General features: G+C 41.3%; 1 protein-coding gene across 1 annotated transcript in view; it reads left to right on the forward strand.

Moving 5' to 3' along the window:
• The first annotated feature begins 415 nt into the window (after positions 1–415).
• DNAJC11 (DnaJ heat shock protein family (Hsp40) member C11) overlaps positions 416–15,365 on the forward strand; it is a 75,920-nt gene continuing 60,970 nt past the window's right edge. Inside the window, exon 1 of the mRNA XM_074218575.1 lies at positions 416–536. Coding sequence (XP_074074676.1) covers positions 465–536 — 72 coding nt within the window. The 5' untranslated portion in view covers positions 416–464. The remainder of the gene's footprint in view (positions 537–15,365) is intronic.

Below are 15,365 nucleotides of genomic sequence, written 5' to 3' on the forward strand. Positions count from 1 at the left end.
CCGCGGGATCTGGGGCCAGCCTCTTGCCCTCTCTGGGCCTCTGTGAAATGAAGGGAGGGGTCCCCCGCGGCAGCCTCGGTACGAGGTGCCGGCGGGGCAGGGTGACTCAGTGAGGAGGGGGCGCGGGATGCTCGGGGGTCTCGGGGGGGGCACCTCCTCGCTGGAAAGGACGCATGCGCGAGTTTGACAGCCCGCGGCGCCTCTCTTCCCCGGCGGCCAGGTGCGAGGGCGAGGACGCATGCGCGGCTCCGACGGGCGGGGCGGGGTTTGCAAGGGGAAGCGGGAGTCCCTCGCGCCTGCGCCTGCGCGGCGGCTCCCGGCCGCCAGGGGCCGCTGTGGCCGGGCGCCCGCCGTCCCTCCGCGAGGCCCGGGCCCTTCGGGTTCCGGAGCGGCCGGAAGAGGCGGCGCCGCGCCTCCCTCCGGCGAGCGGCCCTTCCCGTCCGCAGGGGTGAAAGGTCGGGAAGATGGCGACGGCCTTGAGAGAGGAGGAGCTGGACAACGAAGACTACTACTCGCTGCTGAACGTGCGCCGGGAGGTGAGGCCCGCGGGCCGCCGAGCCCCCCGGGGGGCCGAGCGGGGGGCGGGCGCCGCCGGGCGCCCGGGAGCGGCCCGGACCGGCCCGGCCCCGCTGGACCGGGAGGCCGCGTGCGGCCCGGGCGGGGGCGCCAGGAGAGCCTCGGGCAGGGCCCGAGCCTTGAATGGAGCCCCGGGGCCCCCGAGCACCCGGGCGAGGCAGCCCTGAGCGCCCGCCTCGGGCACGGAATGCCCCGCGTGGGGAGGGCCAGGGAGCCCTGAGTGACCCGCGTGGGGAGGGCCCCGAGCGTCTCACCTGGGGCATTGAACGTCGCACCTGGCAAGTGACCTGAAGCCGCTAATGCCCACCTGGAGAGCGACCCGAGAGCCCTGAGTGTCACATCTAGGGAGGGACCCGAGAGCCACTAATGCCTCACCTGGGGCATTGAATGACTCACCCGGAGAGGGGCCTGGTAGCCTTGAATGTCGCACCTGGGGAAGGGCCTGAGAGCCTTGAACGTATGTCACACCTGAGCCAATGTAACTGCTAGACCTGGCAGGGATCTTAGAACCTGGCTTTCCAGAGCTGTGAAGGGCCTGAGAGTCTAGAACCGTCAGGGCCGAAGGGACTCTAGACTCTACACACTGATTTTAACAGAGGAGGCCAAGAAGGCCCAGAGAGGATCACAATAACAATAAATGCCAGAGACTTGGATGAGTTAGGAAGTACAAATGTGATTATCCTCATATTGCAAATTCTCAAAATTTATTTACCCCAAGGTCACATAAGGAGTAAGCCTTGGAAAAGGGAAATTGAACTCTGGTCTTATGACTTCAAGATCTGGGTCTTTTTCCTCTAAGGTTACTTAAAACCATTCTTTTAAAGTTCTTTTTAAGAACTAGATTGAGGGGTGGCTAGGTGGCACAGTGGATAAAGCACCTGCCCCGGATTCAGGAGTATCTGGGTTCAAATCTGACCTCATACACTTAATAATGACCTAGCTGTGTGGCCTTGGGCAAGCCACTTAACCCCATTTGCCTTGCAAAAACCTTAAAAAAAAAAAGAACTAGATTGGGAGTTGGAAGACCTTTGGTTGACTCTGGTTGACTCCTCCATTTGCCACCTGTTCGACCTTGGAAAGTTACTACTCTGGGTGTCATAGGACCTGGACAAATCTAGAGTCAGAAAGGACTTCAGAGGCCATCTATTCTTACCCCTCTCATTTATCAGATGAGAAAACTGAGGCCCAGGGAGTTGAGTCAACTTGTTCGAGGTCACCCAGATGGCAAGCATCAAAGAGGAATCTGAATCCAGGTCCTCTGACTCTGGAACCAGTGTTCTTTTCTCTGTCCCCTCTTTCTAAGATCCTTCTAGATCCAATGTCAGTTTTGATACGTTAGGTATATTTTGTACAGATCAGGAAACAATCTTGACCAAGGGCCTGAGAGGGAACAAAGGTACTCTGACTTCTGGTTCTCACTTTGTAATGTATTGCTTAGCTTTGCATCTCTGCAGTAATCTTGTCTTCTGACAGGGAAACAAAGTCTTGTCCCCTTTGGGCAGTAGGCACATTGTCCTTTAAAGGTAGTATTACCTCAATGTATTACCCTCCCAGACCATAGACTGAAGCCTGTTGCTTCTAAGTCTGTTCTGACATTGAAACTGTGACTTTGGGCAGTTTACTCATTTGTTAACTGAGAATATTGGACTAGGCTCTAGTCTTTAAATCTAGACTCTTAAGGTTATCAGCACTGATATTCTCTGTTTTTCATTTATATCAGTATTAAATTTTCCTCTCTGCTAAAACATTTTCTCAACTACTCTTCTTTTTAGTAAGCACATAACTAGTGAATTAAGTATAATCAGCATCAATTACTACTTACTAGAGAAAAATCTGCCCCTGGTTAGAATACGTAGCTATTTGAAGGTTTGGGGGCAAAAAAAGGGAGCTGCATAGTCTTGATTAAACAGTTTACAAATGTAGATGCTTCAGTTTAGAGTCTGAAGGAATCTTAGAAAGCACCTGGAATAAACAGGCCTGAGGAGCTTTAGTGACTTGAACAAGATGAGTCAGATAGTAAGCAGCATTAGTAGCATTCACACCCAAGCCCTCTGCCTACAAGTCCTTCTCACTGTACCATGAACAGAGCTATTGGCCGAGTTCAGTCAGTAACCATTTATCAAGCACCTACAATGTGCTAAACACCAAGGGCATTGTTAAGGATCTAGACTTAATCCTGGTTAGGTTTTAGTGGTTTGGTTCTGATCAGGTTTAGTTTAGAAACATGGTTTAGTTGACAGAAAAATGGGATTGACCTCTCTGGCTCTTTGGGCTGTTTCAGTCTTGTGTTCTCCAGTTTGATACTTGGGTAGAATTGTGGTAGAAGGGATTCATTCACATCAATGCTACTCAGTTATGTAGTTTCAGAGTTCTGGAGCTGTGTTCACTAGTTCTTTTTGAGACATCTCATGTGGAAGCAGTTTGAGAGATGAAACATACAGAAATCACATTTTGTTTACATTTTTTTCACATTTAAGATATTCTCTCAAGTTTATAATCCAGTGAATGAAACAGGAGACTAGTCAAACAATTGACCAAATTGTGTTTTGAACATTAGATGCTTATCCTGTAATCTATAGTGAACCTTGGTTCCTTTTTCCCTCAAATGAGCATAAGACCCATAGTCTGTGCCCCATAGGGTTATTGCGAGACTCAAATTCAAAAATGTGTAGAAAGTACTTTGCATATTCTAAAGCATATCAGTTATTATTAATGACTCACTTTCCCTTCTTAGAGTGGAACCCTCAACAGTCTGTCTCCCATTGGGAATGTGATTGATGAATCCTTGGGCATTTCTCATTGGCTATGCTTAGTGAGAGGTGTTCAAGACCTCTGACAGAATTTTGGGAGGTGATTCTGTGCCTGTAACTTGGTGAAAGAATCCCTTCGTAGTGAATCACTATGTTGTTGATCTATATAGTTTTATAGAAATTAAAATAGATTTCAATCCTAATTGTAGTATTTTCAATGTTTCTGAAAATCACTTAATATAAATTGCAAAGAGCAAATTGGATTTTTTGTTTTATGTCATACTTTCATATTACAATGGCTAAATTTTTTAAAGAAAATTCAGTAAGTCATAGGCAGTTTGGATTTGCCATTAATCATAGTTTTATTCAATGCAGTTACTTTCTTCTAGCAAAAAAAAATTTGCCAGTTAAAGTAAGTGGATGTGTTTTCGTTTTTCCAAATGAGTACAAAAACAGAGTATATCCTAATTGACTACAGAAGAAGAGAAAGAATGAATGGGCAAGGAATCCTGATGAAGATTTAGAGTGATATATATGGAGCTGATGACTCTGTTTAGTATTGGTGGAGCCTAAGGTCAGCCACTCCAGCTTCTCCCATTTTACTAATGAGTAAATTCCAGCACAGAAAAGAGAATGAACTTGCCCTGGGTTGTGCAGCTATTAGGTGTTCTAAAGCAGGATTCAAAAAACTCAGGTATTCTGCTCCAGTCCAGAGTTCTATCCATGTGTCAACCTCTTATTAAGGCATTTCATGGTTGTGGTTGTTGTTTGGGAGAGTCCAGCTGGACCATAATATGTAAGGCCTTTCTGTCCTACATTATCTCCCAAAGTCTGTCCAAATTGATGTTTATTGCTTCCATGGTGTTATCTTTCCATTTCATTCTCTGCCATCCTCTTCTTCTGTCTTCAATCTTTCAGAACATCATGGTTTCTTCCACTGAATCCCATCTTTTCATTATGTGACCAAAATATTTAAGCTTCAGCTTCAGTATTTGACCTTCCAGTTAGTAGCCTGAACTAATACTTTTAAGTATGACAGATTTAATTTCTGTCAAAGGGACTCTCAAAAGTCTTCTCCAGCACCATAATTTGAAGGTATTGAGTCTGCAGTTCTCAGCTTTTCTTATAATCCAATCTCACAGCTATACATTGCAACTGGAAAAATTACAGCTTTGACTATGTGGATTTTTTTTTGGCAAGGTGATGTCTCTACCTTTTATATGCTGTCCAGATTTGTCATAGTTTTCCTTCCAAGAAGTAAGCATCTTCTAATTTCATGACTACAGTCGCTATTCGCAATCAGTCATCTTTGAGCTTTCATTTCTTCTCCCTTTATTTGCCAGGAAGTGATAGGACCAGTTGCCAAGATTTTTTTTTTTTGATGCTAAGCTTCGAGCCAGCTTTACATTCTCCTCTTTCACCCCCCCCCATAAGAAACTTCTTAATTCTTCTTCACTTTGTGCCATCAGAATAGTATTATTTGCACATCTGAGATTTTTGATGCTTCTCTTGGCAACCTTAATTCACTTTAGATTCTGCATATAAGTTAAAAAGTAAAGTGACAACAATATACCCCCATTGTACCTCTTTTTCCAATATGATTGTTCCATATTTGATTCTAACTGTTGCTTTTTGGCCTACAGACAGGTTCCGTAGGAGACAAGTAAGTGATCTGGTATGCTCATCTCTTTAAGGACTTGCTGCATTTTGTTGTGATCTATATAGTCAAAGACTTTGAGGTCAATGAAGCAGTAAATATTTTTCTGGACCTCCCTTGCTTTCTCTTGTTACTGGGATGTTGAAGAGTTCACCTTGGATGTGAAAAGATAATTTTTGAGATTATACCCTAGTACTGCTTTCCTCCTTCTTTTATTGACTATGAGGGGCTACTCCATTTTTTTTTTTGCAAGGCAGTGGGGTTAAGCCCAAGGTCACACAGCTAGGTCATTGTGAAGTGTCTGAGGTTGGATTTGAACTCAGGTCTTCCTGACTCCAGGGCCGTTGCTCTATCCACTGCTCCACCTAGCTGCCCCTACTCCATTTCTTTTAAGAGATTCTTACCTAGTATATGTAATGACCACCTGAATTAAATTCACCCATTCTTGTCCATTTAAGCCCACTGATGCCAAGATGTTTAATCTTTCCGTCTCCTTTTTTGACAATATCCAGCTTACCTTGGTTTATAGATCTTATTCTGGGTTCCTATGCAGTAGTCTTGATCTATATAGTATAGGACTTAACTTTTTATCACCAGACACTCCACAGCTAAGCTTCCTTTCAACTTTGGCCCAGTCACTTCCTTAATACTAGAGCTACTTGAAATTGTCCTGTTTTTCCTTACTAGTGTGTTGGACACCTTTTGACCTGAGAGACCCATCTTTTGGTGTCATCTCTTTTATCATTTTAATACTAGCCCATGGAGTTTTCTTGGAAAATACACTAAAGTAGTTTCCTATTTTCTTCTCCAGTGGATCACTTTTTGTCTGTCTGTTTTGGGTAATCCCTCATGGCATAGCACATAGTTTCATTGAGCTACCAAGCCCCTCTCATGTCACAGCAGTGATCCAAGAGAGGAATTTTAAACAGTAGCAAAGTAAGTTTAATTGTGTTTAATCATTAAGGGGAAAAAAGATAGGAAAAGAATCACCCTCGGTAAGCCAAAATTTAGAGTAGAAACACAGATTTCTTTATTCCTTAGGTCCTAGATCTCTGCTTTCTATTGTAGGGAATGCAGAAGATAAATTTTGATAATGTGTCAGAAATAGCTTTTTTAATCTGTCCAAGCTTGTGTTCATTATGTCCATCTTATCTATCCATCTCATCCTCTATCATTTTCTTTTCCTTTTGCCTTCAGTCTTTCCCAAAATCAGGGTCTTTTCCAATGAGTCCCATCTTCTCATTATGTGGCCAAAGTATTTAAGCTTCAGTATTTGACCTTCCAGATTTAATCTCTGTCAGAAGGACTCAAAAGTTTTCTCCACACCACAATTTGAAATCATTGATTCTGGGGTGCTCAGCTTTCCTTATAATCCATCTCCTATTGTTTTGGAAAAATCCAGAGCTTTGGAGCTTTTGGGGGTAAGATGATGTCCCTGTTTTTTAGTATGTTGGCCAGATTTTCCATGGCTTTCCTTCCAGGAGCAAGTTTTATTTCATGACTGCAATTGTTGTTTGCAGTCAACTTTGAACTCAAGAATATAAAATTTGACATTGCTTCCTTTTCTTCTCCCTTATTTGCCTGAAAGTGATAGAACAGTTGCCAAGATCTTAGTTTTTTTAATGAAGCTTCAACCCATTTTTGCACTTTCCTCTTTCACCCTCATCAAGAGGCTTCTTGATTCCTCTTCACTTTCTGCCATCAAAGTCATCACCATAGGGATGGGTAATATCTGTGATGTCATCATCATCACCCACAAGTGTCCCACATCAACTCTGAAATTCCTTTGTCTGACCACATTTCACCTGTTCTTCCTTCCTTGCTGTGCCTCACACCTCTTAAATGATTCTCTATCCTTACTGTAATCTCCTGGAGTACAGCCCTCCCTTAGACTATCACCTCTACTTTGCTCTCGTTTTCTTCCCTTCAAAAATCTTGATCATTTTATTAATCCTTTATATTGCCCTCTACTCTTGCCCATTGTCCTGTTACCACTTACCCTCTCCAAACCCAAACCCTGAATTCCTGCTATTTATCACTAGAAAAAATTCACACAACCATAAAGGCTGGTTTCACTATACATTAATGCTATCTAATCTCAACTGGGCCTACCCTGCTGCACTACACCCTTTTTCTTCTTCCCTGATTAACGCTATCACACTTGCCACAGCAGTTGTTTCATATTCCTTCTCTCTCAGAAGATGACTTGAACAAATACTTTGATCAAAAAATTTGAAGCCATTTGTCCAGGATTCCTTTTGCTTCCAAATTCCACACTTCAGATCACATCCATATCATGCTCCATTTATCTTTTTTTTTTGCCAGTCTTAGAAGATGAGATGGCCCTTCCCACTAAGGCCTGTTCCTCTTGTGCCCTTGTTCTTATGAAGTTCATTCCTTCAGTTATTCCCCATTCTTTCCTTAATTTTCAACTTTTCCTTCTCCATTGGCCTCTTCCCTTCTGCCCATAAACTTTCCATTTTTTTAATCCTTAGCCTTCTCTTGACCCTTCCATTCTGCAAAGCCTCTAGACCAAAAATAAAGTATCGATCTGGCCACTTATCTCTCCAGTGGCTCCTAAATCCTGAGGATAAAATAATATTCTCCTTGTCTGGCATTTAAAATCTCACACAAGCCAGCCCTACAGAACCCATGTTTCCAGTCTGATTATATATTATTCCTTCTCAAGCATTCTGAACTCTAACCCCACTGGTCTACTTGCTGTTCTTGTATATGACCTTCCATTTCCTTCCTCCCTGCGTTGGCCTACCGACCCCAAGACTTGGAATGTTCTCCTTCCTCTCTACCTCTTTGAAATTCTAACTCTTTTTGAGGCTTGACCTAAATCTTGCTGCCTCCAAAAATTCTTGCTATGTTGTTAGTCCCCCACCAACTCCAAAAGATAGTTTACTTGTATACATCTGTATTTACTTTGTTGTGAATGAGTTGTATCCACTCAGCGGAATGTAATTTTATTGAGGGGTTTAGATGAGATAGCCCTAAGGTAGTTTCCAATTCTGCATCTTTGATCTAGTGACCCAGCATAAAAATTTCAAGTTCTCACAAGCTCATTCAGGAAAATATTGGCCCCATGTGTGCCAAAAAGTTCTGAAATCAAAAGAAGAGGAAAAGGAAACAAAAAAATTCTCTTCCCCTTATCTCTAGCCTTGATCTGTTGCCGAAGACCAAGTTTGGCATCCAGAGACCATCCCTATTGGTACTATAGGGCAGCTTGGTGGAGTAGTGGACAAAGCACTAGCCTTGGAGTTAGAAAGATGGAAGTTTGAATCTGATCTCATGCTTGCCACTTACTAACTGTTTGACTTTGAGCAAGACACTTAACTCTGATTGCTTCGAATCCAGGACCACCTCCAATCACCCTGATCCATATCTGGCCACTAGATTCAGTTGGCTCCAGAGGAAAAAATGAGACTGGTGGCTTAGCACAGCCCCCCTCCCCCCCAATCAAATTCAAGTGCTTGTCATGGCATCACCTCCCTGATATTATGGTCTTCTTCTAGAACAAAGGACAAACATCACAAAAATCACATCACCTCTGGTTCAAGAGATACTAAAAGGAAGTGCTTGGGCAGGAAATTAATGATCAACTTTATTTTGCTTTTTGGGTTTTTTTGCTAGGCAGTGGGGTTAGGTGACTTGCCTAAGGTCACACAGCTAGGTAATTATTAAGTGTCTGAGGCCACATTTGAAGTCAGGTCCTCCTGACCCCAGGGCCAGTGCTCTATCCACTGCCCCACCTAGCTGGCCCTAATAATCAACTTTAAAACTGAGGTGCAGCCTGACTTCTTCAATTAGTTAGCTATAGCCAACCTCTTTGGAGACCATTTATATATCCTTCCTATACCAAGAACACTAAATTTAGAGGTAGAATGGGATCTCTGGTTCTTAATGCTGTTGAACCAGAGAAAGAGCTATGGAATCTGAATGCAAATCAAGGCATACTATTTTCAGTTTTTTAATTTTGTTTTTTTGCTTTTACTTCTCCTGGTTTTTCTCTTTTTGTTCTGATTCTTTCACAGCATGACTAATATGGAAATATGTGTAATAAAGTTATACATGTATAATCTTAGATTACTTGCTATCCTAGAGTGGGGGGGAGAAGAGGGGGAGGGAGAAAACTTTACAGAAATGAATGTTGAAAATTATCTCTCCAGATACTGAGATATAGTTAACAAAATAAATATAACTACAATAAAACATAGATGATGTTAATATATAATTTTCTGTGGCAAGATCTATTTAAGTTTGACAGTACTGATCTAGCCAGTTGACATATGAGGAAATTGAGACTGGGAGAGTTGAAACAACCTGCCAACCTCTTGGAGTAGTTTAACAAGTTTTATTTCTCCTGTTTTCTGTGCTTAGATTTCAAAGGAGGTCCTTTTGTGTTAGCATTTTGAGATTGTGTTGATTTAGAGCTGGTTCCATCCAGCACCCCTAGGATTTGCCTAAGACCACAGAGTGTGAGCTAAGAATCAAACCTAGGTCCCCAGGTTCAAATTCAGTTGTGTGTGTGTGTGTGTGTGTGTGTGTGTGTGTGTGTGTGTGTGTGTGTATTTGTATGAATCTTCAGCTTTGATCTTTCCTGATAGAAGTCTTTAAAAAAAAAAATCTGTCTTTATCCAATAGTTCCCTTTTTCTTCCCCTGGATAGTGTGAACATTGAATTGAATTTCTCACCAGATCCCAAAATAATTGAACCATGGGCACATCTGATGAAGCAGATTGTTTTTAGGAGAGATACTGTAAGAGGAATTATTTCTTACTATGGACAATGCAGTTATTGATGTTATTCCCTCATGTAGTGGTAAAGAGAAAAATAAAAGTGGGATATATTCCTCCAGAGTTCAGCCCTTACCCGTATGTTTTCTTTTCATACTCTTTCCAGTCTCATGGCTTATAAAATCTTAGAGTTTGAAGGACTGAGCTACCTAGACAATCTCATTCAAATTCTTTCTTGTTCCTTTTTTTACCTTTTATTTATTTATTTTTCTCTGTTACTCAGATAATTTTCAGCATTCATTTTCAAAAAAAATTTTCCCTCTCCTCCACCCTTGGATAGTAAATAATCTGATATAGATTGTACATGTATAATTGTGTTTTACATATTTCCCTATTAGTCACACTATGAAAGAAGAATCAGAACAAAAAAGGGGAAAAAGCAAGAAAACAAAATTTAAAAGGTGAAAGTAGTATACTTTGATCTGCATTCAGATTCCATAGCTCTTTCTTTAAATGTTTCCATCGAAGGTCTTTTAGAATTGTCTTTGATTGCTGTCTTGCTGAGGAGCTAAATCTATCATAGTTTATCATCATGTAATGTTGCTGTTACAGTGCACAATATTTTCCTGGTTCTGCTCCCTTCATTCAACATCTGTTGCTGTAAGTTCAGATTTTTCTGAAATCTGCCTATTCATTGTTTCTTAGAGAGCAGTAATATTCCATTATATTCATATTTCTCAACTTGTTTAACCATTCCCCAATTGATGGGCATCCCCTCAGTTTCCAGTTCTTTGCCACCACAAAAATAGTATAGCTCTTGTTTCATTTTCATTTTCCCCCCAATGTTCTCAATTCATTTGTAAAAGCATTTTTAATTTCATGTTGGTATCTTCTGGGAATTCTAGTTGAATTTATGCCCGTGATTTTTTTTTTTTTTTTGAGATTTTGCTTGAAGTTATTTTGAAGTTAGGCTCTTCTGATTTTGTGTTTCAAATATCTTTGCCACCATGATATGGTGGAATTCTTTTCATTTGTTTGTTCTTTTCCAACCTACTTCCTGAATTTGGACATGATTGTAAGGCTGAGCTCTGTGTAGTTGTGGAGGACTGCTTTCCTGTGGTATTGAATGTTATATTATTTCTGGCTCTCAGGGCTAGTTGGGGAGCTGGCACTCTCAAATTGGCCTGATCCAAGGCAGAGTCCAATTGCTGCACCCCTGGTCTGAGCTCTGAAAGTTCAGGACCTGAATAGGAAAGGGGAGGGGGGGAGAAGAACTTTTCTGTAATGCTACTCTGAGCGAGTCACTGTGCTGAAAGTACTTTTTACAAACTTGATTTCATTTGATCCTCATAACCCTGTGAGGTCATTGCATTTGTCATCCCTGATTTACAGGTGAGCAGTCATTGATTGGCTGTTGTCCTTCAGCTAACTTGGAATCATTTTTGGTTCAGATTGACAGGCTTCCCTTTGATCTGGAATTCCTGCCCTGCTTATTTCCTCTGTCAGCTTCAGATTGGACTAGAAGCTGAAACTCCTATCTTCTTCTCTTCTAAGGAGGTCCAAGTTACACAGCTGCTGCTTACTGGCTTTTGAACTTACCCCTCTACTCAGTACAACATGTAGGGTTTGTGACTAATCCTTATCATGAAACAAACACTATAGAGACAAGTCCTCTCCTTACTCATCACTAGATCTGTGACCTAAAACTGTGTGTAGTGAGTGACAAAGCTGCCAGTTGGCACCTATTCCTGCAACCTGTATGAGATCCCAGTAATGGATCAGAGATTTTTGTCTTGCTGAATGCATTTCCCCCAGGGTTGGCAAGACATTGCACTCTTGGCCAAACCCCAATGTCTACAGTCCTTTCTATCCGTTTCGTTGTACTGACCTGGCCAGGAAAAAAAAATGGCTCATTGACTTATTCTTGAATTTCTCCATCTGGATCCAGTCTGGCACATTTTCTAGATCTCTTTGGAGGAGTTCAGGTTCAGGAGAACACTTCCTGCTATTCTGCCATCTTGGTTTTGCCCTCTATCTAGGCAATCTCATTCATAAATTTCTCCAAATCTTTTAAAAATCCATTTGTATTTCCCATTTGTACCACTTCTTTGGATTATGTGTTTAATAAATTTCAGTTGTCCTTTACTTAGCACCAGTAAAATCTCAAAAGTTGAATTCCCTCTTTAACATCCCTCTCTTTGGCAAGTATAATACTTGAGCACGACCAAAGTGGCTTCTTGGCAAAGTTTAGGGCTCCTTGAGGTAGGAGAGGGACTTCATCCAATAGGCCCTTTGGGATATACAACCACATCAGAAACTAGAAAAATTAAAGAATTGTATAACTTTTTAAAATAGCTTTCCATATTTTTGTTCTCTAAGAAATAGTGAATAGGGGTGGCTAGGTGGTGCAGTGGATAGAGCACCAGCCCTAGAGTCAGGAGGACCTGAGTTCAAATCCGGCCTCAGACACTTAATAATTACCTAGCTGTGTGGCCTTGGGCAAGTCACTTAACCCCATTGCCTTGCAAAAACTTTAAAAAAAGAAAGAAATAGTGAATATAAAATAGACATGAGATTTGTATGAACTGAATCAGAAGTTCACAGTACCCAAAGAACCATTTACAGAGTAACTACAGCAATGTGAAATAAAATGCCACTAAAAAAAAGGCTGTTCTTTCTCAAAGAGGACCATAACATGAGGAGGGTAATTCCATGCCTGGATGCAGAAAATTTCTGAGTAATCCAATACTGTCAGAGACTGTGCCCCCAAAATCACAGCAGAAAGATGAAGAAGCATATTGTATACTTTTGTCTGGAGGGAATCACTATAGTGGGTTTTTGCTTAATTTTTTTTCTTTGTTCTAAGGGAGAGTTCAGTATGGAAAAGGTTTTCCCAGAAATGACTGATACAAAGCTAAAAGCTTTCAGTAAAATATATTCATAGATAAGTAATATTTTATATTTGTAATATAAAAATATGTATTTACATATAAATAAAATGGGGGGGGGGTGGTTTTTCCATCAGTGAACCTAGCAATAGACTGTCTGTTATCTGAGATCCAGGCTAGCTAAAAGCTTGTCACTAAATTGATCCCTGCTACTCTTGGTGGCCATCTAGAAAGAGGCTGTGCTCTACAGTGATGGAAGAAGTATCATACCAATGAAATTATGGATCCTTAAACATTGAAGTTCCCCAAAATCAGCAAGTGGATGGACTACAATTGGTCATTGAGAATTATAAAGGTGAAAATATGTCTCTCAGATCTGAACATCAATAGTGATACAGCTATACAAACAAACTTGGAACAATACCTCCAGTCCCAGTATTTTATCTTAACCCCAGGCCTGCTCTCTTGCAGGCCACAGGAATCTCTGTCTGGCTGCTTCATTCTTATTTCAAAGTTAGCTTTTAAAAACTGAATCTATCACTTACTCTCAGATCTGGCGTTCTCTTCCTATTTATTGCTCTGTTAATGGATGCCATTCTTTTCTTGGGTGCTGGAGGCTTGAAAACTTGGAGACATGTTTGAATTGTCTTCCTGCAATCAGTGTATACAGTACCTACTGTGTAACTAACCTAGGACTATCTCCCATAGCCAGTCAGTTATTCAGTCTTTCTTGGGTCTTCTTTCCAAGGATCTCTCATCTCTACTCCATAACATTTCAGTTGTTATTCCTTAGAGCAGGACCTCACAGAATCACAGAATTTTGTAGTTGAAAGATATGTCAAAGGCATTTAATGCAACCCATGGCCCAAAAGAATCCTTTCTACAAGGCAACCTGCTAGTGGTTACCCAGTCACTGCTTGAAGGCCTGCAGGCCTCACCAGCCAACACTTGGATTCCCTACCTTGCCACTTGATTTGTCTTTCTAGTAAAAAGGCTCCTCCTTCTCTAGATCACTCAGTCATCCTACTTACCTGAACAAGTAGGATCGTTCCTATCAAGATCCCTTTTAACTCAGTCTTTAATGGCGTCTCCAGGCATGTGATATAAATTCAGGCTTCTTGGCCTTTACTTTTCAAGTCCCTCTATGTCCTTCTCCTATCCATCTTTTCCTATTAAGCACTGTTCTTGGCCTCCTCACCTGATCTGGTTCTTGGGACCCCTCAATAGCTGTGCTGTTAGTTGCTTTGTGCTTCCTCTCTTGGCACTGCCCCACCACCACCACAGTGAAGACTCCTTTTTCTCCAGTTATCCAAGTCCTAGCCTGTCCTTCCTGAGAGCTAGCTTTAGATCCTCTTCCATGAAGAGACTCTTCCACCTGTCGTGTTATATAATTTTCGTATTCCTGCTTCTTCAGCAAGATTATATATTTCTCAATGCAGTCCAGTCCCAACTCTCCTATCTTTTATTTGTAGAATTTAATGTTTTCATCCAAGTGTAAAACTGCATTCTTTTTACTAAGGCCATCCTTTTGTAAGCCAATTATAATCACTCCCTCATTTATTGTTGTGTAAATTCAGATCTTCCTAGCCATCTTGAGACCCCAAGATAAGTGGAGAGTCTATGGATAGGCTGGATCAAAGTTCCTGTTTTCCTTGCTAAAAGATGAAAAGATTAACTCTTCTTTTTCTAACTTTGTCCTTATTTCTGTTTGGCAGACATTGATTATCTACCCCTGATATATCACTAATTCAAAGAAAGAAGACTTTACTTTTGTGATTATACCAATGATAGTGTTGGCAGGAATGAATCCTTTTCTGTTGTATAAGCCACGGGATAATGTTACCTTGGTACCTTTCCTGCATATTTTTTTTAAATGAAATACAACCAAATTTTTGTGTTTTAAATATAGGCCCTCACTTTTTTTTTGGAGGCATTTCTAGCTCTTCCTTGCCAGGATAGGTATGACAAAATCAAATCCTATATTAGATCCATTACTGTGACATCTTCGGCTCACTTCCACTCCGTTTATGCTGGTCTGCTAGGAAGTAGGAGACTCTCATACAGTATTTCGTATCTTTTGGAGATGAGCAGTTTGTGTAGAGTCCTTCCTGAGCTTCCCAAAAGCTGTTCCAAATGATCGTGAGAAAAACTATGTTGTATAACAACAAAGGAAAAAAGCACTGGCGTAATATAGGAACCTAGATACCCTCCTATGAAATTGGTTCCTGTATAGACTTTAGTAGGTGGAAGGGTGGCTGTGGGTCCTGAGCCCAGAGCAACTGCTGTAGTTCTAGTCCCCCTCTAGTCTAAGGGTTTTAGGAGATTGTCTCTACCTCTTCTTGTCAGAAATCAGTCCTTACTGAACAGCAAAAGCAGCAGTGCTGGGTTGGTGGTAACTACCTATAAAATCTGCTCCTTTTCCATTAAAACACATGAGCCCTGAGTATCACCCCCCCCAAAAAAAAAAAGAAAGATTTTTATTAGCTGATGCAGTTTTTAAAATCAGATTAGTGTCGACATATGGGGCAGTGATGAATCTGCAATGGCAGTCATTAGGCAAACTTCCCAATATTCAGTAGAATGAAGTTTGCTAGAGCTTGGTTGCTAAAGTACAATAATGAAGAGAGAACTTTAAAGTTTGAGTTTGAAATTACTTGCCTTAAACATAAAAGTGGAGGCTGTACTGCACCTATTATGAACTTGTGTTGAATGTTCTGATCATATGGTATACCCTCGTATCTGAACCAGAGAT

Source organism: Macrotis lagotis, chromosome 1 (genome assembly GCF_037893015.1).
Source record: "Macrotis lagotis isolate mMagLag1 chromosome 1, bilby.v1.9.chrom.fasta, whole genome shotgun sequence".
Taxonomy (NCBI): Eukaryota; Metazoa; Chordata; class Mammalia; order Peramelemorphia; family Peramelidae; genus Macrotis; species Macrotis lagotis.